This window comes from Ursus americanus, chromosome X (assembly GCF_024610735.1).
Source record: "Ursus americanus isolate L20-20 chromosome X, mUrsAme1.1.p, whole genome shotgun sequence".
NCBI lineage: Eukaryota > Metazoa > Chordata > Mammalia > Carnivora > Ursidae > Ursus > Ursus americanus.
The window spans coordinates 38,375,118-38,400,755 of NC_142164.1; the positions used below are offsets into that span (position 1 = coordinate 38,375,118).

The 25,638-nt window shown below is 34.0% G+C and overlaps 1 protein-coding gene across 2 annotated transcripts in view; it reads right to left on the reverse strand.

Moving 5' to 3' along the window:
* Window positions 1–25,638, reverse strand: part of COL4A5 (collagen type IV alpha 5 chain) — a 241,377-nt gene that overhangs the window by 133,724 nt on the left and 82,015 nt on the right. For both annotated transcript variants that reach the window (XM_087859697.1, XM_087859696.1), the window contains exon 2: window positions 8,061–8,120. In XM_087859697.1, the coding sequence (XP_087715823.1) occupies window positions 8,061–8,120 (60 nt within the window). The remainder of the gene's footprint in view (window positions 1–8,060; window positions 8,121–25,638) is intronic.

The following is a 25,638-nucleotide window of genomic DNA, read 5'->3' on the forward strand; positions in this document are numbered from 1 at the left end:
AGATACCTCACCAAAGAAGATATACAGATGGCAAATAAGCATATGAAAAGATGCTCCATGTAATATGTCATCAGGGAAATGCAAGCCAAAACAATAATTACATACCACTACACACCCATTAGAATGGCCAAAATCTAAAACCCCGACAACACCAAATGCGGGCAAAGATGTGGAGCAACAGGAACCCTCATTCATTGCTGGCGGAGGGGCAAAATGATACAGCTACTTTGGAAGACAGTTTGGCAGGTTCTTACAAAACTAAATATACTCATATGATCCAGCAATGTTTCTTGGTATTTACCCAAAGGAATTTAAAATTTATACACACACACACACACACACACACACACACACACACACACACACTGCAAATGGACGTTTATAACAGCTTTATTCATCATTGCCAAAACTTGGAAAAAAGCCAGTCTGAAAAGGCTACACACTCTGATGCTAACTATATGATATTCTGTAAAAGACAAAATTATGGAGACAGTAAAAAGATGAGTGGTTGCCAGGGATGGGAGTGGTAGATGAACAGGTGGAACATAAAAGGTTTTTAGGGCAGTGAAAATACTCATATGATAATACAATGATGGATACATATCATTCATTATACATTTGCCCAAATCCACAGAATGTACAACAACAAGAGTGAACTCTAAGGTAAACTATAACTTCGGGTGATAATGATGTATCCATGTAGGTTCATCAATTGCAACAAACGTACCACTCTGGTGGGTGATGTTGATAGCTAGGGGAAGCCATGCATGCATGCATGTGTGGGCCCAGGGGTTATATGCAAAAATCTCTGTATCTTTCTTTCAATTTTGCTGTGAACCTAAAACTGCTCTAAAAAATTAAGTCTTTAATTAAAAACAATATTGAGGTGAACATCATAAATATAAAAGAGTTTTTTGTGTTCCTTTTTATAATATTTTCCTCATGCCTCTACTCATCTCCCTAAGGTGATGACTGCCTTGCTTTCTGTCATTATAAATTAATTTTATTTTTCTAGAATTATATATATATGGAATTATACAGAATGTATTCTTTTGTTTAACTTTTCATTCAGCATAATTATTTGAGATTTAGACATGTTGTGGTATATGTCAATAGTTCTTTCCTTTTTATTGCTGAGTAGTATTCTACTGTATAAATACATTACAATTTGTTGATTCACCCACCTGTTAATAGTAATTGAGTTGTTTCCTGTTTCTGGTTATTACAAATAAAGCTATCATGAACTCATGTACTACTTATGTATAGACATATGCTTTCAATTCTCATAGGTAAATGCCTAGGAAAGGACGGTCATCTGATAGGTCTATGCTTACTTTTTAAAGAAACTGTCAAAATTTTTTTGTAAGGGTTTGCATCATTTTATATTTGCATCAGCAATCTATACTAGTTCCAGTTGCTCCCCATCCTTACCTACACTTAGTATGGATATATTTTAATATTAAGACATTCTAGTAGGTTTATAGTGGTATCTTATGGTTTTATTATGTATTTCCCTGGTTAATAATGTTGAGTAACTTTTCATGTGTTTATTTGCCATCTCCATATCTTATTTTGTGAGGTACCTTAAAATCTTTTGCCACTTTGTTTCTAGTTTAATTTTATTTTGGGATGTTTGTTTTATTAATAAGTTTAAAATTTTTTAAATATATTCTATATATAAAACTTTTTATGAAATATGTGATTTGCAAATATTTTTCCTAGACTGTGGGTTGTCTTTTCATTCTCTGAACAATGTCTTCAGAAAAGAATAAGTTCTTAATTTTGATGAAATATAATTTATCAACCTTTTCTTTTATGGATTATGTTTTTGCTTTCCTATCTAAGAAATATCTGCCTAACCCAAGATCAAAAGGATTTTCTCCAATGTTTTCTTCTAAAAGATTTCTAGATTTAGGTTTTATATTTAGGTCTATAGTTTATTGTGAGTTAATTTTTGTAAACAGTGCAAGCAATTAGTCAAAGTCTATTTTTGTGCATATGCACATCTAATTGTTCCAGGACTATTTGTTGAAAGATGATCTTTTCTCCACTTAACTGCCTTTGCACTTTTGTCAAAAAAAATCAATTCATTATTTATCTGTGGGTCTATTTATGGACTGTCTATTCTGTTTCATTCATATATATGTCTATTTTTTTGCTATTAACACACTATCATGTTTACTACAGTTTTACTGTCTTAGAATTGTGTGCTATATTGTGTATTTCCTTCTTTTTCTTATTTTAAATTTGATTTACTTGTCCCTTTCTATCTTCTTAAGTGGAAAACGTATATCACTGATTTTAAATCTTCTTCTTTTCTAACATAGGTATTTAAAGCTATTTCCCACTAAGCTCTGCTTTAACTCCATCCTACAATTCTCAGTATGCTGCAGTTTAATCATTATGCAACTTGATGTATTTTCTAATTTTCCCTGTGATTTCTTCTCTGGTCTATCAGTTATTTAGAACAGTGTGTTCTAACTTCCATATAGTTGGAAATTTTCTACATATCTTATTATTATTGATTTCATACTCATTCCATGTGGTCAGAGAACATATACTGATGTTTCCCATCTTTTGGTATTTATAGGGCCTCATTTTATGGCACACCATATGGTCTACCTTGGAGATAATTTCATCTGCCTTTGAAAAAAAACACATTCTATAATTGGATGTAGGACTCCATATATGTCAATTAGGTCTAGGTTGTTAATAACGGAATTCAAATCATCTATGACTTTATTGATTTTTTTCTAGTTCTGTCAATGACTAAAATAGGTGTGTTAGGAATTAACAACTATGATTGTGGATTTGCCTGTTTGTCCTTTTAATTCTGTCACTTTTGCTTCATGTATTTTGAAGCTCTGTTGTTATGCTTTAAATAGTCTTCTGTCCATCACACAAGATCCCAAATAGACAAAGTAATCTTGAAAAAGAAAAACAAACCTGGAGGCATCACAATTCCAGACCTCAAGTTATTTTACAAAGCGGCAGTAATCAAAACAGTATGATACTGGCACAAAAACAGATACATAGATGAATAGAAGAGAAAAGAAAACTCAGAAATAAACCCACAACTATACAGCCAATTAACCTTTGACAAAACAGGAAAGAATATCCAATTGGAAAAGGACAGTCTCTTCAAGCAAATGGTGTTGGGAAAACTGGACAGTGACATACAGAAGAATGAAACTGGACCACTTCCTTATACCATACACAAAAATAAATTCAAAATGGATGAAAGGCCTAAATGTAAGACAGGAAACTATCAAAATCCTAGAGGAGAACACAGGCAGCAACCTCTGTGATCTCAGTAGCAGCAATATCTTGCTAGACTCATCTCCAGAGGCAAGGGAAACAAAAGCAAAAATGAACTATTGGGATTTCATCAAGATAAAAAGCTTCTATACACAGAAGACAACAATCAATAAAACTAAAAGGTAATTGATGGATGGGAGAAGATATCTGCAAATGACATATTGGATAAAGGGCTAGTATCTAGAATCTATAAAGAACTTATCAAAATCAACACCCAAAAAATAAATAATCTAGTGAAGAAATGGGCAGAAAACATGAATAGGCATTTCTCCAAAGAAGACATACAAATGGCCAACAGACACATGAAAAAATGCTCAACATCACTCAACATCAGAGAAATACAAATCAAAACCACAGTGAGGTACCACCTCACAGCAGTCAGAATGGCTAAAATTAACAACTCAGGAAACAACAGATGTTGGTGAGGATGAGGAGAAAGGGGACCTCTTTCACTGTTGGTGGGAATGCAAACTGGTGTAGTTACTCTGCAAGACAGTATGGAAGTTCCTCAACAAGTTAAAAATAGAGCTACCCTATGACCCAGGAATTGCACTACTAGGTATTTACCCAAATATACAAAAGTACTGATTTGAAGGGGGCACATGCACTCCAATGTTTATAGCATCATTATCAACAATAGCCCAATTATGGCTGAAGAGCGCATATGAAAGAGCGCAAATGTCCATCAACTGATGAATGGATAAAGAAGATATGGCATACATACAATGGAATATTACTCAACCATCAAAAAAATGAGATCTTGTCATTTGCAATGACATGGATAGAACTAGACGGTATTATGCTAAGTGAAATAAGTCAGAGAAAGACAAATATATGATTTCACTCATATGTGGAATTTAAGAAACAAAACAGATGACTAGGGGAAGGGAAGGAAAAATAAAATAAGGGAAAAAACAGAGAGGGAGGCAAACCATAAGGGACTGTATAGTTAAGAGAACAAACTGAGAGTTGCTGGTGATGGGTATTAAAGAGGACACTTGTGGGGATAAAATAAAATAAAATAAATAAAATTAGTTGTTTTTTTTTTAAATGGTCAGAATACATGAACAGACTTTCTCCAAAGATATCCAGATGCCCAAAAGACACGTGATAAGATGTTCATCATTATTTACCATCAGAGAAATGCAAATCAAAACTACAATGAGCTATCACCTCACCTCTGTCAGAATGGTTAAAATCAACAGCACACAAAACAACAGGTGTTGACAAAGATGTGGAGAAAAAGGAACCCTTTGGGAATGCAGACTGGTGCAGCCACTCTGGAAAACAGTATGGAGGTTCCTCAAAAAGTTAAATAGAGAACTACCCTATGATCCAGCAATCACACTACTGAGTACTTACCGAAGGAACACAAAAATACTAATTCAAAGGGATACATGTACGCCTATGTTAGAGTAGCATAATTTATAACAGCCAAGATATGGAAGCAGCCCATGTGTCCACCAGTTCATGAATGGATAAAGAAGAGGTGGTATATATATATATAGAATGGAATATTACTCAGCCATAAAAAAGAATGAAATCTTGCCATTTGCAATGATACACATAAAGCTAGAGAGTATAATGCTAAGTAAAATAAGTCAGGGAAAGACAAATACCATATGATTTCACTTATATGTCGAATTTAAGAAACAAGACAAATGAACACAGGGAATAGACAGAGAGAGAGAGAGAGACAAATCAAGAAACAGATTCTTAATTTAGAGAACAAACTGATGGTTACCAGAAGGGAGGTATGTGGGGGGATGGGGTGAAATAGGTGATGTGGATTAAGGAGTACGATTGTCATGATGAGCACTGGGTGATGTATGGAGTGTTGAATCACTATATTGTACATCAGAAACTAATATAACACTGTATGCTAACTAAATGGAATTAAAATAAAAACTTTAAAAAATGAAATAAAATATTCAGTACAATTACTAAAAAAAAATAAAATGAACAGTCTTATGTCTTGTAAATAAATTTAGAGAAGGAAAGAGATATCATCTTTTATATTTGTCCACATATATACCATTTATAGTACTTTTAATACCTTCCTAGAAATCCACATTTCCATCTAGTAACATTTCCCTTTAGCCTGAGGAAATTTCTTTTAGTGCAGATACGATGATGAAAAATTATTTTATTAATGTCTTAAATTTTATTTTATTTTATTTTTAGAATTTATTATTGAAGTATAGTTGACATACAATGTCAAAGTAGTTTCAAATGTACAATATATTGATTCAACTATTCTTTTTTTTTTAAAGATTTTTTATTTATTCATTTGACAGAGATAGAGACAGCCAGCGAGAGAGGGAACACAAGCAGGGGGAGTGGGAGAGGAAGAAGGAGGCTCCTAGTGGAGGAGCCTGATGTGGGGCTCGATCCCATAATGCCGGGATCACGCCCTGAGCCGAAGGCAGACGCTTAACGACTGAGCCACCCAGGCACCCCTGATTCAACTATTCTATACATTACTCAATGTTCACCCTAAGTGTAGTCACCACCTGTCACCACACAACTTCATTACATTTTTGTTGACTATGCTGTACTTTCCATCTCCATGACTTGCTTATTTTATAACTGGACATTTGTACATCTTCATCCCCTTCACTTATTTAACCCATCCCCCCACAACCTCCCCTCTGGCAACCAGCAGTTCGTTCTCTGTATTTAAGAGTCTGGTTTTTGTTTGTTTGTTTCTCTTTATTTTTATGTATATTTTCATTGTATAGAACAATTGTGTTGGCAGATTTTTCAATTCTCTAATGTTTTTACATTGTTGTACAGTATCCATTCTCTTGGATATCCATTCTCTTGGATGAGAAGTCTGTCATCATTCATATTATTGTGCCCCTGTACGTAATGTGTAATTTTTTCTCTAGCTTCTTTCAAGATTTTCTTTTAATCTGTTTTTTCAGTAGATTCATTATGATGTGCCTAGGTACAGTTTTATTTTTATTCTGCCTGTGGTGCACTTAATTTCTTATTATCTGTAAATTTATTATTTTTCACCAAGTGTGTGAAATTCTTGTCATTACTACTGCCCCATTAATTACCTTTTTCTTCTCTCCCCATTGTTATAGGGCTCCATTTACATTTGCATTAAACCATGTGATATTATCCCACAGGCGGGCCAGGCCCTATGCTTTTGTTTTCTTTTTTTCTTCAGATTGTATCTTTCCTCTGATTCATCTTTAAGTTCACTGACCCTTTCTTCCATCATCATGATTCTGTTGTTAAAAGCCTAACTGGTGAATTGTTCTTTCTCATATTTTGTATTTCAAATCTAGATTTTCCTTTTTTTTTTTTTTTTTTTTAGTTTCTAGTGCTCTGTTGTGATTCTCTATTCATTCACTCATAGGAGCACATTTCCCTTTAAATCAACAAATATATTTATCCTATTGTTTTTAATCTTTGTCTACAGATTGTAACATCTGTGTTATTTCAGAGTTATCTACAAATTCTAACATCTGTGTTATTTCAGAATTAGTTTTCATTCAGGAGTCTTCTTGACTATGGATCACTTTTACCTGTTACTTCTTATGCCTACTAAGTTTTAATAGCAAATTACACATTGTATATTATAGTCATCCTAGATTCTTTATCTTCCTCTGAAGTGTACTGAACTTTTGTTGTTTAGTACAGACTTTTAAACATCTTTAATGTGCTAGTAGACCTTCTATATTCCTAAACGGAATATGCTCTTGAGATACTATCCTAAACTTTTTCATATATAATTAGTAATATTCACTGATTCATTCAAAAATATTTGAGCCCCAGACAGTGGAGACTAGAGTATGAACCCCTTTCTCCCAGCATAATTCTCTTTAGGCCACAATTTGTTATCCCTTTTTAATCTTTTAATTTCACTGTCAGTCACTGACAGAGTGGCTGGGTTTATGCTATTTAATCCTTACGAATACTTACTTTGTAATTATCACACGTTTACAATAAGGGTGCTGCTATGGGAAAAGTGAGATAAAAATAGAGATTCACCAACCATTAACTTACACAGACTAGATAAAAATATATGAAATCGCCTAGCATGATACCCGACACAGATTAGTAGCCTGTTGTTAGGTTTTAGGTTCCTTCTTTTTTTTTTTTTTAAAGATTTTATTTATTTATTTGACAGAGATAGAGACAGCCAGCGAGAGAGGGAACACAAGCAGGGAGAGTGGGAGAGGAAGAAGCAGGCTCCTAGCGGAGGAGCCCGATGTGGGGCTCGATCCCATAACGCCGGGATCACGCCCTGAGCCGAAGGCAGACGCTTAACCGCTGTGCCACCCAAGCGCCCCGGTTTTAGGTTCCTTCTTAAGTGTTTTTCCCTTCTTTTGCCTCTTAAGTTAGTGAGTTCAACAAGACTGATCATAGGTTGGCAGAATACAACTCTCAGATCAAATGTAGTAAGAAGTCTGTTTTGTATAGTCCAAGATCTGAGAAATTTTTTTACACTCTTAAAGGGCTATTTTAAAAAATGAGAGAAAAATATGTGACACAAGCCTTATGTGGCCCACAAAGCCCAAAATATTTACTCCATGGTCTTTTATAGAAAATGTTTGCTAATCCTTGAGATATAGTCTAATCCTTACAGCTATCTAAAATAAGCAGTATGGTAGAATTCATTTTATCTACTTAGATGCTGAGGTAGAAGAACTGTTTTTTTTTAAACATATTTAAACACTATTTTACTGGTTTCACTAAGTTTTTAAAAGGCTCATTTCAAATCTTACCTTTTCTCCTTTTACACCAGTACAGTCACATTTTGATCCTGGAGAACACCCATAGCAAGCCTGTAAGGAAGAAAAAAAGGGAGGAAAATTATTAAATACGAACCTGAAAACCAGTCTCTGACTTACCCCTCAACTAAATTCAACAATCCAAAACTATAAACCAAATAGCAGAAAAATACCTGAAAGAATACAGACCAAATTGCAAACAATGGTTACCTCTGTGGAAGCTTTCACCATTTATGGTACACATTTCCATTTGATCTTTTCACAATGAGCAGATGTAATTTTTATAATTTTAAAGTGAAAAATATCTTTTTAAAAAGATATTAAAAATTTAAAAGAATTCAAACAACTTTCCTGTAATATGATTTGCCACTTGTCCAAGCTCTTAGGAACTCCTTTTTTTGTCCTAACATCACAAGCAAGAAATGACCTTTCAATCTATATTAGCAATGACATTGGCAACTAGCCAAAGATGTCTGCTGGTTGAAGTTGCTTATATCTTGGCATTCATGAGCAATCACGGACCATAAAATACATAATGCTATCTTTTACCAACTTCTTAAAATTTGCTTCCACTCTCTCATCACTAGTATCTCAGTCTGTAATGATTCCAACAGTTTTACTACAAATGTTCCCACAGCCTAGATGTTCTAAAGAGCCACTACTAATAAGTTCATTAACTCATATTAAGAATTGAGGTCTTGAAGCCAGAAAAATACCCTTCTCTAAAGTAAGAACCCATAAGAGGGGCATCTAGGTGGCTCAGTAAGTGGAGCAACTCTTGATCTTGGGGTTGTGAGTTTCAGCCCCACATTGGGGGTAGAAATTACTTTAAAAAATAATAATCTTTAAAAAATAAAATAAAATAATAAAATAAGAACCCATAAGAGAAAAAGACAGTAGATGACTTCTGCCATCCAGATCTACCCTGTACTCTGGCATAAAGCTGAACTGCTTAGAAAAACAAATCGTAATTAGTTTAATATATGTAGATAGCTCACCATTTATATACAATATGGTGGTATGCTTCTCATTAAATAAGAGAAACTTTTATGTGTTGTAAATACCCAGTAATGTGTATCAATTCTCAGCCTTGAAAGACTGTGACTTAAAAAGTACCTTAGCCTCCTTCCCAACATTCCATGTGTTCCTTTACTCCAACCACTACCAGAATACTTTCCGAATTCATTATCAAACTACTGACCTCATCCTTCTACTTATAACTCCTAACCCACTCAGCTGCAACTAGAAGCCAGCCACATGTTTGAACTCCTTTTTTTCCTGATAAAAAGCAAACAACAATGGCTTGATGTTGGGAGTTAATCTCTTACTCACATTGCAAGATGTTGTTCCAGTAAAAAATGTTCCTGACATCTCTAATCGAAAGTCTGTTATGCAGCTATTATTTGTCATACATACGTGATTAGGTTATACACTGGTTTTAGTATTATACATCAACTATATTACAAGTTAAATGGACTTATACAGATTTACTCATCAAACATGAATTAGGCATGATTAGAGGCCAGAAAACTTGTTAGAAACTAAAGACAAATAAGACGCAGCTCCTTCCAACATATAAAACTAACTCAACAAATACTTATTGATCACCTGTTATGTGCCAGCCACTATGTTATATTAGGTGCAGGTGGAAGATGCAGAGACAGTACATATTGCTCTCTAACAGAAAGGATAATTCCATATAGAAAAATTACATTACAGTGTATCAGGAACGGAGGTTAATTTAAGATGATATAATATTGTTTTGTGCAAACATGAATTCTAGATTTCAAAGTACAAACTTACAAATTCTAGAAGCTACTGATTCACAAGATAAAAACTGCTAATGGTCATATTCACTGAATTAGATTGTGCATATTATCAATAATCAGTTACATGCATTAATGGAGGAGTAAAGGATAATGATAATCCAAAAATGGCTGTATATCTAAAAATAACATTTGACTTTGGAATGTATGTCTGCACTTTAAATGTAAATTTATGAGCATCGTTTTCTGGTGTTACAAGTAAAAGATGGTGTAACTTTCCATTTTCATCTTTCACTAAGAAATCTTTCTTTTTAAAATATAAATTAAGTTCCTGAGGAAAATGCAAAGCAATAGACAGAGAGGATTTTGTTAATATGGAGAAGATATTATGTGAATTTTCTTTAGAGTTGTATTTCTGGATTCTCAGTATCCAACAAAATCCTCCAAATCCTAATATAATTTGTAAACAAGCAATATAACTTTAAATATGTGTGCATGTTATTTTGGAAGTAATTTTATATAGTATTTTTCTTTAAAATTAATAATTTCATCTTTTTGCACTTCTTTATTACTTAACATGTAGCTATACTTTAGCGAGGTCGCTACTTGAAACACTTGATATTTGTTTGAATTTAAAAATTTAATTTATATTCTATTTATTCCACCCACATTATGATAATGACACTAGTGCTGGTGGGAGGGGAGTGTTTAAAGGCATTGTAATACAAACACCGACCACTAGATGCCACTTTCCATACAGTTATAATAGTGATGCCCATAAGGAACTAGCCCCATTTGACATTTGGTTAATGGAGTAACTTGTTTTTTACCAACAGCCACTAATACTAATTAGGTGCCCAATAAGTACAAAGCACAATATTAGGGTTATGAGTCATACCAAAAAATGTGTAGACATGAGTGCTGCCTTTAAGAATCTTCCAATCTAGTTTTTAAAAAAACCTATGCCTAAATAAATAAAATAAAATTTAAATACAATGGAATAATGATGTAGGAGACAATGGTAATAGAATGAGCTCTAAAATATAAGAAATACATTCTGAGTTTACCTCAACAATTGAATCATTAGGAGACTATAAACAAGTCATTCCCATGCCCTAGGACTCAGTTTTTTCTCTTTGGTAAAATGACAAAGATGGACAATATAATCTCTTTAGGAAGCTTCCAGATTTTGCAGTCTGTAATTCAGCAGGATTTACCAAATAAAAATGAGTGGTATAGTCAATAATTGCTGTCGAAATTAAGAAAGGGAGTTCTTTTGAGCCTGGGAGTGTTCATAACAGCTCTATAGATAAAGAAGGTAAATAACTTGACTTCAATTTTGAAGGATGGGCAGAAAGATATCTAGAAGAAAAATGGCCATGGCAAGTACTAAGATTAAAACACAAAATTTTTGTGGGCAAAGAGCCGGGTAAAATAAACATTAAGTACCTCAGTCTAAGGACTTCTTAAGTCCATATGAAAAAAGTATAGTAGGAGATAAGGCCAAAAAAAGAAAGTTTTTTTAAAAACTGGAAAAACTAATTCCGCAAAGTCATTGAACACTGTTAAAGCAAGAAAATGATGCAACTATAGTAATGTTTTAAATGTTTTAAAGAGAAAATAATAAAAAGTATGGGAGATTTTTTATTATCACATAGTAAAACACACCATAAAAGTACAATAATTAAAACAGTATGGTATCATTCAAAGAATGGGCAGCTGGGTGAGCCTTAAGAGAAAGGCCAGAAACACACACATTTACTGTATGATTAATGTTGGCATATCAAATAAATGTGAAAATAATGGATTGTTCAATATATGGTACTAGGACAATTACAGAAAACAATAAATTTAGACCTCAGGTTCCTACAATTAAAAAAAACAGATATGAGAATTAAAAGTACGAATAAAAGCAAACTTCTATATGCATTAGGATCACTTAAAGAACCTCACAAAAATTTAGGTACAGGACCCCATCTTAGAGATGCTATTTCAGTAACCTTAAAATTGGCTACCAGATTCTGAAATTTTAATAAACATATCTAGGTAATTCTGATTCAGTGATTCAAGTTATATACACTACAAAATAATGGCATAGAAAAATAAGAAATATTCCAATATGTGAATAATTAAGTATCCCGACTGATATGACTGCTTAAAAAAAAAAACCTAAAAATGCTTTTAAAATGTAAAAATATGCTAAAGCATCAAAAACAAACACAATAGGATTTATCAGGCCAAAATCTAGAGGGGAAAAAACCCCCAGTAAACTGACCAATGAAACTACTTTTGCCCTGAGGGCATTTACCCAACTTGGGAGAATTTGAGATTCTTGTTTCACAACTTCTTCAGGTTAAAGGTGTTTCATACATAAAAAAAGTACCCCATGATCTCATCCCCAGGAACTTTTAAGAAAGAGATCTTGGCACTCAGCAGAGAAGTAGAAGGGAAAAACATCTCTGAGAAAGTATAACCACAAACTGGCCTACATACAGATTTACAATCCAAGTTAGCATTTAGCTGGGTGACCCAGTAACCTCCACTGCAAATTTGCTTAGAGGAGCCTCAAATTGCTTTGACCTCCCAGAGGCTGGGCAGAAATACACACAAAGCTTATGTAGAAGAATTTACCTTCAGAGTGAACTTCAAAGAATTCTAAAAAAAAAAAATTTTGAAAGGAAAATAAGGTATTCTACTCAAAAATCACTAACCATACAAGGAAGCAAAATACCATAAGCAAATCCAGGAGAAACATCTGACAGCAGAAACTGCTTGGCAAAAATTTCAGATATTAGAATTACTAGACACAAAATATATAACTATTTTTACAATTATGAAAGATATTTTAAAAACATTAAAATAATAAATGAACCAAGAAATTGAAAAAAAAAAAAACCAAAACAGAAAAAAGGTAACATGACTAAACTGAAATAAAATATAAATTTTGGAAGTAAAAGCTATGAAATTTAAAACTCAGTGGATGAGCTTTACAACAGACTACATATAGCTAAAGAGACAGTAAAGTTTAAAACATGACAAAGTTAACAGAAATTGTCTATAATATATTACAGAGATAAAACATGGAAAATGTGAAATAATAGTTAAGACGCATAGAAGAAAAAGTAAGGAAGTGTATAGCATACAGGTAATTAGGTTTACAAAAGAAAAGGTGAAAGAGGGAATGGGACAGGGACAAGAGTTAGAGATAATAGCAAAGACTTTTCAAGAAATAATGATATCTGTAATTGAAGAAGTAACAGATCCAATGGAAGAAAAATCAAACCCCACACTAGACACAAAATAGTATAACCTCAGAACATAAAACCAAAGACAAGACTTTAAAAGTATCAAGAAAGACAAGACAGATTGCCTTCAAAGGAGTGGCAATTATTAATTTACAGATTAGTTCTCAGAAGTACAATGGAAGCCAGACTAGAATGACATTTTTAATATACTGAAAGAAAACTGTCAAATTATATTTTTTACCCAGTAAAAACACCTTTCAACAAGGTAAAAATACAGACATTTTTAGACAAATAAAAACTCAGAAAAGTATGCTCCCAGCAGGACTACACAAAAGGAAATTCAAACCTTTTGAGTATCTTCTGCCTTTATATGAAAGGAAATGAAATTGAAATAGAAGGTCTAAAATACCAAAAGTAATGGAGGAAAAGGTGGTAAATTTGTGGGTGAATTTAAACAAATATTAACTATAAAACACAATTATAAAAGAGCTGTGGGGTTTAAAAATACAGAACTAAAAGAAAAACACAGTGATAATACAATGTAAGTCAGGGGAGGATGAGTGAAGTTAAAGTATTCTAAGGTCGTTGTAATTGTATAGAGAACGGGCATGGGTATTGATTACTTTAGACTTTGATAAGGTAAGCACTCATCTTAGGTATTCTAATTCCTAGGGTAAACCTTAAAAGAAAGTAAATGAGGTGTTCATTCCAAAGAAGTGGACGGGGATAATACTCAATAAATTCAAAAAAGGCAAAAGAGAGAAAGAAAGTGCTATCTTAGAATAGATAGGAAAAATAAAAGAAATATATCAGTAATTATGTCAAGTATAAGTGTAAAATGACATGATATAAGGAAATATTCAGACAAATGTGGAATGTGTTGCATATGAAGGACAACTACCATGGACTCTTCAAAAGTCAATGCCATGCCAAGGCTTTGTGAATGATGGCTTCAGGACCTCTGCAGATCATCTCCCTAGCAAAACAACAATAGCTGGTGACATTTAGAAAAAACAAAATTTATGTCTCTGGATATTGCCCTAAGAACCAACAGCAAATGAAGAAACACCATTTAACAAAATTTACTAAATCTCAGTATGAACAGCAAATACCTATGGCATTTTAGCCATGATCCACTTCCTTCCTCTCTCCCTTCCCTGTTCAGCTTGACAAAAGCTCCACACAAGGTAGAAGCAGACATGAATCCAGAGCTCCTTCTCCCTCCAGCTCCCAACTGAGCACTAGAGCATCTCACTGCAACAGGTCATCGGTATTTCTCATTCTCCCTCTTGCCCAGTTCCAAGTTGCAGAAGCTCTATTCCAACCTAAAACAGCTGAGAATTCTACGGCTTTTGTTTTCCATGCAACCTTAACTCATAGACAAAAGCTCTACCCCAGGCATGGCAGACTGAGAGTACTGTATTCAACTGCCCCAACCATAGCTCACCCACAGAGCTCAGGGTTGATGCTAGTAGAAGCAAGCTGAGAAGACCAAATGTTGCTGTCCTTCCTTGTGCCCCTGTTCATAAAGCAGAGTATCACTTCAAGAGAAGCAGGTCACTGCTCCTGCCCCCCTCCCCTGACTCTGGAACACTGTCACAGAAGTTTTTCTTGGGTGCTGGTGGGCAGGAGGAACCACACCAGAGAGCTCTGAAGCTCTCCCTAAGGGACCTGAGTTTACTTGGGACATTCTAATTATAACAATGTATTTCTGTGTTTGTAACATATATAGATATAATATGTATAACAATAATAGCATAAAAAGGAGAAAAAGGGAACAGAGCTTCATAGGAGTAATATTTCTATACCTTATGGAATTAAGTTGCTATAAATCTTAAGTAGATTCTCACAGATTATGATGTCCATGGTAAGCACTAGAGCAACCACTAGGAAAACAACTCAAAAAATACCGTGGAGAAAATCATTAAAGGAATTATAATATTTAACTAGAAAATATTCACTTAATAAAAAAGGAGACTGTAAAGGAGGAACAGAAGAACAAAAAAAGTATGAGAAATACAGAAAACAAAAAAGGCAGACAAAAATCTAATTATATCAATAATAACACTGAATGTGACTGCATTAAACAAGCCAATCAAAATTCAGAAGTTGTCGGACTATATAAAAAAGCAAGATCAAATGATGTCTATAGGAGAACATATTAGTTTAAAATATACAAAAAGCTTGACAGAGAAAGACAATTATCATATGGTTTCACTCATTTATGGAACATAAGAAGTAGGAAGATCGGTAGGAGAAGAAAGGGAAGAAGAAAGGGGGGGTAAACAGAAGGGGGAATGAACCATGAGAGACTATGGACTCTGGGAAACAAATTGAGGGCTTCAGAGGGGAGAGGGGTGGGGGACTGGGATAGGCTGGTGATGGGTAGTAAGGAGGGCACATATTGCATGGTGCACTGGGTGTTATACGCAAGTAATGAATCATGGAACTTTACATCAAAAACTAGGAATGTACTGTATGGTGATTAACATAATATAATAAAAAATTATTATTAAAAAATAACAAAATATACAAAAAGCTTGAAAATAAAGAATGGAAATAATACAGTCAAGCAAACAGCAATGGACTAAATGTTTGTTCATCCCCTAACACCTCCCCTTACTCCTGCCAAATTCATAATCTTAATCCCAATTTTATGGTATTTGGAAGTGGAGCCTTTGGGAGGTAATTAGATCATGATGGTATGGCCCTCAGAGTAGGATTAGTGTCCTTATGAGAAAAGGCCAAAAAGTTACCTAGTGCTCTTTCTGGCATGTGAAAATAAAAGAAATCAGCAGTCTGCAAGCCAGGAAAAGGGCCCCCACCAGAACCTGACCATGCTGGCAGCGTGATATTAGAATTTCAGTCTCCAGAATTGTGAGAAATACATTTCCATTGTATATAAATGGAAATATCAAATTTGTGGTATTTTGTGATAGCAGTGTAAACTGACCAAGATAGCAACCATAAGAAAGCCAGAGCAGATATACTAAGAGCTGACAAAATACATTCAAAATAAAAGTATTACTAGACATAAAGGAGGACATTTTACAATGATAACAGAGTCAAATCACCAGGAAGACATAACAAGTATAAACAGAGACATACTTAACAAGAGAGCCCCAAAATACAAGAAACAAAAACTGACTGAACTGAAGTGAAAAATAGTTCAACAACAATAGCTGATGACTTCAATACCCCACTTTCAACAATGAGTAGAACAGCAAGGCAGAAGATCAACAAGGGAATAGAGGACTTGAACCACAGTATAAACCAACTAGACCTAACAGACATCTATTTAACACTTTACCCAAAAACTGCATAATATACATTCTTCTCAAGATTGTATAGAACATTAAACAGGATAGATCATATGTTAGGCCATAAAGTAAACCTTAATAAACTTAAGCAGGATTAAAATAATACAAAGTATGTTTTCCTATGACAATGAAATGAAATTAGAAATCATTAAGAGGAAGAAATTCTGGATATTCACAAGTATGTAGAAAATAAACAATTAGCTCCTAATTAACCTTTGGGTCAAAGGAGAAATTACAAGGTATATTAGAAGTTCTTTGAGAAAAAAATGAAACTAAACCCACAAAATACCAAAACAAATGGGATGCATTTAAGCATTGCTTAGAGGAAATTTATAGTAGGAAACACTGTTTGGTGACAGATGATGACTATATTTAATGTGGGGAGCACTGTATAATGTACAGAATTGTTGAATCATTATGTGTACACCTGAAATTGATACAATACTATATGTTAATTATACTTCTACATAAACAAACAAGAGAGAACAGAAAAAAAATGGAAAAATAAAAAAATGTTTAGAATTATTGGTAATTAAATCAATTCAATATTGAAATATTTCTTAAATAAATAAAGAATGGCAAAGATGAAAAAAACCTAGTGGTAGGGTAGGAAAGACAAGGCAATGTCATATGTTGGTCTTAGGAAAATGAATTTGCATATCTTTATGTGTAAATTTGGAAATATTTTAATACTTATATCCAATGAGGAAGTTATTTAAGAAACTGGGTTAAAAATTAATGATGTGATGAAGAAGGTTTTTTTTTTAAATGATAACAAGAAAAATAAAGATAAAATCTTCAGAAAAAAATCTATAAAAGAAAGTCATGGTCCAAACAGGAAACAAACCAAATGAATCTATAAGACTACGTTTGACTATAATTCTTCTTTGAGCTCACAGGCTTTGTGGCTTATAATTATAAAATTTTTGTCTCTGAGTCCAATCATAATATGAAGTTCTAAGTGTGACTGATACTTACATAATTATATTGCTATCCATTTTTATCAAATTTTAGATTAACTCTAAAGGCAAATCCTAGGAGAATTAATTATCATAGATGATAGATAGAACAGCATGTAAGAGTTATAATCTCTGATGGCAAAATAACAACATAGATGAGAGAAATTGGCAGGAGGAGAATGCAGGACAGTAACATAGGAATCCTTTTACCATAAAAAAATAAAAATAAAAATGGGCAAAGGAATATGAATTGACATTTCTCCAAAAAAGATACACAAATGTCCATTAAACACATAAAAAGATGCTCAAGATCATCAGCAATCAGGGAAATACAGATCAAAACTACAATGAGCTATAACTTCACACACAGTAGAATAGCTATAATAAAAAATAGACAATATCAAGTGTTAACAAGGATTCCAAAGCAATTAGAACCCTCATATATTGCCAATGGGGATGCAAAATGGTACAACTGCTATAGAAAATAATTTGGGAGTTTCTCAAGCATATGACCCAGTAACTCTACAATTCCATACCTAGTTATATACATAAGCAAAATAGAAACATATATCCAGAGTAGCCTAAAAAGTATAAAACAACCCAAATGTCCATCAACTGATAGGCTGGCAAACAAAATGTAGTATATGCTTGCAATGGAATATTATTCACCAATAAAGAGGAATGAAGTACCAATTCACACTATACCATGGATGAACCCTGAAAACATTATGATAAGTGCTAAAAAACAGATGCAAAATACGCCATGTTGAATGATTCTATTTACAAGAAATGTTCAGAATAGTCAAACTTGCAGAGAAAGCAACTAGACTGGTGGTCGCCTAGGGCTGGGGTGTTGGGGGGACATAGGGAGTGACAGCTAAGGGTTTCCTTTGGGGGCTGATTAAAATGTTCAAAAATTGATATTGGTGATGGTTTCACAACTCCATAAATATTCTAGAAAGTATTGAATTGTGAACTTCAAGTGGGTGAATTGTATGTAAATTATATCTCAATGAAGCTGTTAAAAAATCAGTGTCATAAAAAAAATGTGGGAAGACCATTCTGTCAAGAACAATCAAGGTTCTGAGATTTTTCCCTAGTTGGAAGCTAACAAGTTAGCCTGCCATAGTTTCATGGATACCGGCAGAAAATACAAAATGTTTTGACCAGACAATAATTTATGATTCACAGCAATAGCCCTGGCTTCCCTGATCCACAGTCTCCACAGGGTGACATAAAGAGGACAAGGTAATGCCTTCACATACACATTATTGTTACAGTAGATAAACTGAATTAGAAAACCCACATATTTTATAATGGGCAGTAAGCTTGCTTGATCTTTGCTCTGAGATGTTATCTTTATTATACTGGACAGTAAACAACCCTGGTTTTTCCTCCAAATAGAAATACTATTTCTATTTTCCAGCTTGTTCACTACACAAATAACATTTAAAAGGTAGTCCAGACCAAAGAGCCATTCCACTCCTCTCAAGACATACAGAGACATGAGAGATCTATAGTAAATTTTCTTCCAACACATTCCAGATTTTTAAAAATTTAAGAAAGCAAAACAAATGTAGTATATGAACAGCTTATAAAAGACTTTTTAAGGAGCATTAGGGACATCTGAATATGACTTAAATATTAGGTTATACCTTAAAACTACTGTTAGGGTGCCTGGGTGGCTCAGTCGGTTAAGTGTCTGCCTTTGGCTCAAGTCGTGATCCCAGGGTCCTGGGATCAAGCCCCATGTTGGGCTCCCTGCTCAGTGGGGAGTCTGCTTCTCCCTCTCCTTCTGCCCCTCCTCCCACTCGTGCTCACTTGAGTGCTCTCTCTCAAATAAATAAATCTTAAAATAAAAATAAATAAAATCATTGTTAATTTTTTCAAGTATGATAATGATATGTTTACATAGTATAATGTCCTTTTCTTTTGGTGAGGCATGATGCCTTCTGGGGTATTTAGGCATTTAACATACATGATGTCTGCAAATTACTTTTAAATGGCTTAGCAAAAAAGTGTATATACACATATAATCATTAAACTTGCATACACACAGACACTGGAGAGCAAAAGACTTAAAAATATAAAGCAAATATGGTAAAATGCTAGCAAGTGTTGAATCTAGAGGGACAATACAGTGGTATTCATGATATCTTCTTTCAATTTTTCAAAATATTGTCACTAAAAGCTAGGGAGGTAAGTATATTGATGAAAGTGTTTAAGAGGCAAGTATCCTCAGACTGCAAAAAAGGGCAAATTGCAACATGCATGTTATTTACCAGAGACATCAAAAACATAAGGTTAGATGCAAAGGTTCAAATGAAAGATGAAAAAAGTTGTATCATACTCATAATAGACAAAGAATACTGGTTTCACTATATTAGTTTTAGATAAAATAGACTTCAAGGCAAAAAGCATTATAAAAGATAAAATAGGGTCACTTCAAAATGATAAAAGGTTTGGTTCACAAGAAATACACTTTTTAAAGAGGTTTTATTTATTTGAGAGAGAGAGTGCCAGAGAGAAATAGAGCAGGGGGAGGGGCAGAGAGAGAGGGAGAAGCAGACTCCCTGCTAAGCAGGGAGCCTGACAGGGGGCTGAATGCCCAGACTCCCTGGACTCCCAGGATTCCGGGATCATGACCTGAGCCGAAGGCAGACGCTTAACCAACTGAGCCACCCAGGTGCCCCAAGAAATACACTTTAAAAACACCTAAAGTTGTATGCCCTAGTAACATTCTCCAGTATACACAGTTAAAAGCAACAGATCTACAAGGAGAAACAGACAAATCCACAATCATAGTTGCAAATTTTAAACAGATCTCTGATTACTGATAGAACATGGAGACAAAATAATCTGTAAAGATGTAGAAAGATTTAAACATGACAAAATAATCTGTAAAGATGTAGAAAGATTTAAACATGATTACAAACTTGTTCTAGTGAACATACATAAAACAGTGTACCCATCAAATGAAGAACACACTTTTAGATCAGGCACACCCTAGATATTTATAAAAACTGACCGTACATACACTGGGCTTTATGGTTACTCCAAGAAAATCTCAAAGGACAGAATTCATGCAGAACATGATCTCTGACCATAATGCAATTAAGTTAGAACAAATAATTTAAATATAAGCAAACTCTTCCAGAGAACAGAAGAGGAGGAATAAAACTAACATAACCATGGTACCAAACCGAAATGGAACTGAGTAAGAATGAAAAATCAGAGGTCAATCTTACCAATGAATGTAAGTGCAAAAATTCTAAAATAAAATGTGACAGAGTTGGATTTAACCTAGGCCCTAGCCATTGTTGAAAGGAAAGAAAAGGCTTGAATAATGAAACAAAAATGTCATTCACATATGATATGATTGCATAGAAAGACAATTTAAAAGAATATACATAGAAATTAGAAATAAAGTTTAGCAAAGTTGCTGGGTATGAATCTGATATATTAAAGTGAATTACATTTTTATATACCATCAGAGAATCAAAAATAAAAATTAAGAAAAAGAGGGGGACCTGGGTGGCTCAGTCAGTTCACCGTCTGCCTTCGGTCCAAGTCATGATCTCTGGGTCCTGGGATCGGGCTCAGCAGAGAGCCTGCTTCTCCCTCGGCCCCTCACCCTGCTTGTGCTCTCTCTCTCAAATAAATAAAATTTTTTTTTTAAATTTTAAAAAGAGATAATGGTGTCCCTAGTGCAGTCTCCCAGGGGAAAAAAAAAACGTAAGGGACCACATGATGAGCATGTGAAAAAAAAAAGTGTATGAGAAATGCATGTTAAGAATAGGTGAAATGTAATTAGAGACTCTGGGGAAAGATCAACACCAAAAAAGCAAAAGAAAAAGAAATGTAATCACAGAGTTTTTATCAGGCTCTATAGTCAGCAACATATTCATAATATTCACATTTTCTAAATACTGTAAACATTGCTGACTGATTTAACTGAAAACAGCATGGCATACTAAGAGAAGGTAGGAGAGATAAGGGTGGTAGCACAAAGAGCACTTCGTCTGTCCTAATACATAAGTAAGTAGCTAATGTGTTGATAAAGAAAAACTTATTTGCAAGTTTTTGTTTGTAAGGAACTGATCTACAAAGTCAAAATGGATGAGGAAAGCAACATGTTTTTTACTATGAGTTGTACTTTTTAAGCCCTATGCACACTATATAATACTATGTCATATTATTACACAATGGCTACTCTCATGATTCTCACAAACTCTTGGAAGATACTAATTTAAATTTAACATTTCAAAACAGAAGTCATCTTTAACCTGCCAACTCTTAACACAGAACCTCTGTTTTGGAGGGCATGAATTCATCATCCTTTAACAGTCCAAGGTTAAAAATTTTACATATGTTTTGTTACACCCTTTGATATCCTACAACAATCCATAAACAGATCATGCTATTTCTTCCTAATAAATGCTAACAATAAAAGAATGTTAGCAGAGTTGAAAGAGGTCTTAGAAATTATCTAATCAATTCCCCTCATTTTAAACAAGAAATAGAGGGCCAGTCGATGACAGAGCCAGAGCCAGAATGAGTTTCTTGACTTTTCCAATACTTCAAACTGATTCCTGTTCACTTTCCAAATCTGAGCAAAAGCCAAGATATTCTGCCAGATTTTCTATGAAGAGAAAACATTTTCTTCTATCATAAAAGTATTTCTTTAAAAAATCAAATTATAGATGAACACATTAATCAGTTTGAAAGCCTTGTAACCAAAGCAGCAGCTGCCACTTTCTACAAACCCAGAACTTAAAGTATGAGGAAATTCAATAAAATATGATGACTACAACATGTTATGATTTAACATTTAAAGTTAATGATTTTCCTTGATTAAAAACATAACAGTTTTTAAGATAACTAAAGAATAAAGATACACTCATTTAGTTTTCAAGAATCTTTTTTTTTTCCCAATGGGGATAGAAGGTTGGGGACAGGAGGTGACAAATGCATGCTGGACTGTATGTAAGTTTATGCTTATAAACTAACATTGTTCAAAATGAGTACAAAGATTTAAAGTCATCAGTTATCAGACACTGGTATCTAATTTGGACAAATTAACAAACATGCCATTATCAGAAGTACTGTAACCTTAAAAATCCATAAACAAGTAACACTGATTAGCCATAGTGATTTTACATTTTTAGGATAAGGAAGCAATGCCTATCTTGGGTAAATTCTTTATTTCTGAGTACTTTTGGATATCATTTGAAAATATGTGAAATGGAGATCTTCTTAAATAATTGGATTACTAGATGATTTTAATGGCATTAGTGTAATTGGGATTTTTACATTAGAAAGTTACCCTAAATCAGAATGGCATTTTTTTATTATAATATTTTTTATTATATTATGTTAGTCACCATACAGTACATCCCTGGTTTTTGATGTAAGGCTCGATGATTCATTAGTTGCGTATAACACCCAGTGCACCATGCAATACGTGCCCTCCTTACTACCCATCACCAGCCTATCCCAGTCCCCCACCCCCCTCCCATCTGAAGCCCTCAGTTTGTTTCTCAGAGTCCATAGTCTCTCATGCTTCATTCCCCCTTCTGATTACCCCCCCTTTCTTTATCCCTTTCTTCCCCTACCGATCTTCCTAGTTCTTATGTTCCATAGATGAGAGAAATCATATGATAGTTGTCTTTCTCTGCTTGACTTATTTCACTTAGCATTATCTCCTCCGTTGCCGTCCATGTTGTAGCAAATGTTGAGAACTCGTTCTTTCTGATAGCTGAGTAATATTCCATTGTATATATGGACCACAACTTCTTAATCCAGTCATCTGTTGAAGGGCATCTCGGTTCCTTCCACGATTTGGCTATTGTGGACAATGCTGCTATGAACATTGGGGTGCATATGGCCCTTCTCTTCACTACGTCTGTATCTTTGGGGTAAATACCCAGTAGTGCAATGGCTGGATCATAGGGTAGCTCAATTTTTAACTTTTGAAGGGACCTCCACACTGTTTTCCAGAGTGGCTGTACCAACTTGCATTCCCACCAACAATGTAGGAGGGATCCCCTTTCTCCACATCCTCTCCAACAATTGTTGTTTCTTGCCTTGTCTATTTTTGCCATTCTAACTGGCATAAGGTGGTATCTTAGTGTGGTTTTGATTTGAATTTCCCTGATGGCTAATGATGTTGAACATTTTTTCATGTGTCTGTTAGCCATTTGTATGTCTTCATGGGAAAAGTGTCTGTTCATATCTTCTGCCCATTTTATAATTTGTTTATTTGTTTCTCGCATATTGAGTTTGAGAAGTTCTTTGTAGATCTTGGATATCAGTCTTTTATCTGTAGTGTCATTTGCAAATATATTCTCCCATTCTGTGGGCTGCCTCTTAGTTTTTTTTGACTGTTTCCTTGGCTGTGCAGAAGCTTTTTATCTTGATGAAATCCCACAAGTTCATTTTATCTTTTGTTTCTCTTGCCTTTGGAGATGTGTCATGAAAAAGGTTGCTTTGGCCGATGTCGTAGAGGTTGCTGCCTATGTTCTCCTCTAGGATTTTGATGGATTCCTGTCTCACATTGAGGTCTTTCATCCATTTGGAGTTTATTTTTGTGTATGGTGTGAGAGAGTGGTCAAGTTTCATTCTTTTGCATGTAGCTGTCCAATTTTCCCAGCACCATGTATTGAAGAGACTGTCTTTTTTCCACTGGATGTTTTTTCCTGCTTTACAAAGATTAGTTGCCGAATGGCATTTGTTAAGAGTTGTTTCCATGATTGGCAGATAAGAAAGAAACCAAGTATAAACTACACTAATTAGGAGCAATTTCTCCCCAATTTTAGGCACCAGTAATCAAAATTAAATTTGAGAAGTTTTTATTGAGTCTGGCTCTGTACAAATTAATATGGGATATATGGAGATTGTTAAATATCTTATCTCCCTGGAAAATTTAATAATCTAAAAAGGGGAATTAGAAAAATAAGCAAATAGAGAAATAAGCAAATAGTATTTATTCGACAGAATGAGATAAATGACATAAGATGAACATAAAGTATTCAAAAGAGAAAAAAAATATTTAGAAAACTGGTAAAAAACACAAAATGCATTTTTCACATGCTACTCAAGTATTTTCCCTAGCAAGAATTCCCAAAGTTTTTAAGTGGAATAAGCAGTATTTGAAGAAAATAAGTATATATACACGTTAGTTATCTAAATTTGAAAATAAACACAAGTATCACAATATAGAAGAATAAGAAGGCTTCCAGTCCTCAGCTCTACACAATCTAGGATATCCACCTAAAACATTTCTAGCCATCCAGTCTCACCTATTTTACACCTCTAGTGATGATGAACTCAAAAGGCAGCCCATGGTACTAAGATTTAACCTGCTTAAGTCTCTTACAAAGAAAATTCAACAATGGGAACTCAAGCAAGTAACAGATTAAAATCATCTTAAAATGAGATCAACCCAACAAATCACTTAATATTGTTTCTTAGAAGATATAACCAGCAGAAGAAGCATTTAATTTCTATATTTAAATTGAACGTAGTTATTTTACTTTGGAGGTATAGGGAGATGGGTAGGGCTTTATACATCAATGGTTTCTGCTGTAATGATTATTCGTTTTCAACACAAATCTTTGGTAAGAAAATCTGGTGATATATACATTATCATCAATAAAATGAAATATACATTCTTAAGTGATACCATCATATCTAACCTGCGACTAAGGGATTATATGTATGCCATAGATATATTAAAGATTTGGGGTGAAAGGGCTGCAAAATAGCATTTGTGTAGTTCTTTATAATTTACAAATGATATAGCATATATCATATTTGATCCTCTCAGTAATAATGCTGTGATGTACGCAGGTATATTTATGCTTTCAGATGTAGAAATTGAGGTTTAGAGAGCTAAAATGACTTGAATTAGGACCACATAGTAAGCTAACACTTGAACTCAGATTTTTGTCTTTTGCCTCTAAATGCCATTCTTTCCATTACTAACTCAAGAAGAAAAGTATCCAAAACTTCCAACCAAAAATTAGTGGTCCAGAAAATGATGGGATGATAAAAACGAGTAACACAATAAAATCATTGGATTTTAAGTTATAATTTATATCTGGGTATTATGAAAACTTCCAACACCATTTAAAATGATTTATTTTCAGTTAAATGAGTTAACCACAGCTATGGCTTCACTGAGAAAAGAAAACTGAGAAGTATGATAAACCCTGATTTTGTGGCAAGAAGGTTTTTACGGACTGGCTACTAAGAGCACTGTGGCTTTCCATTCTACCAGG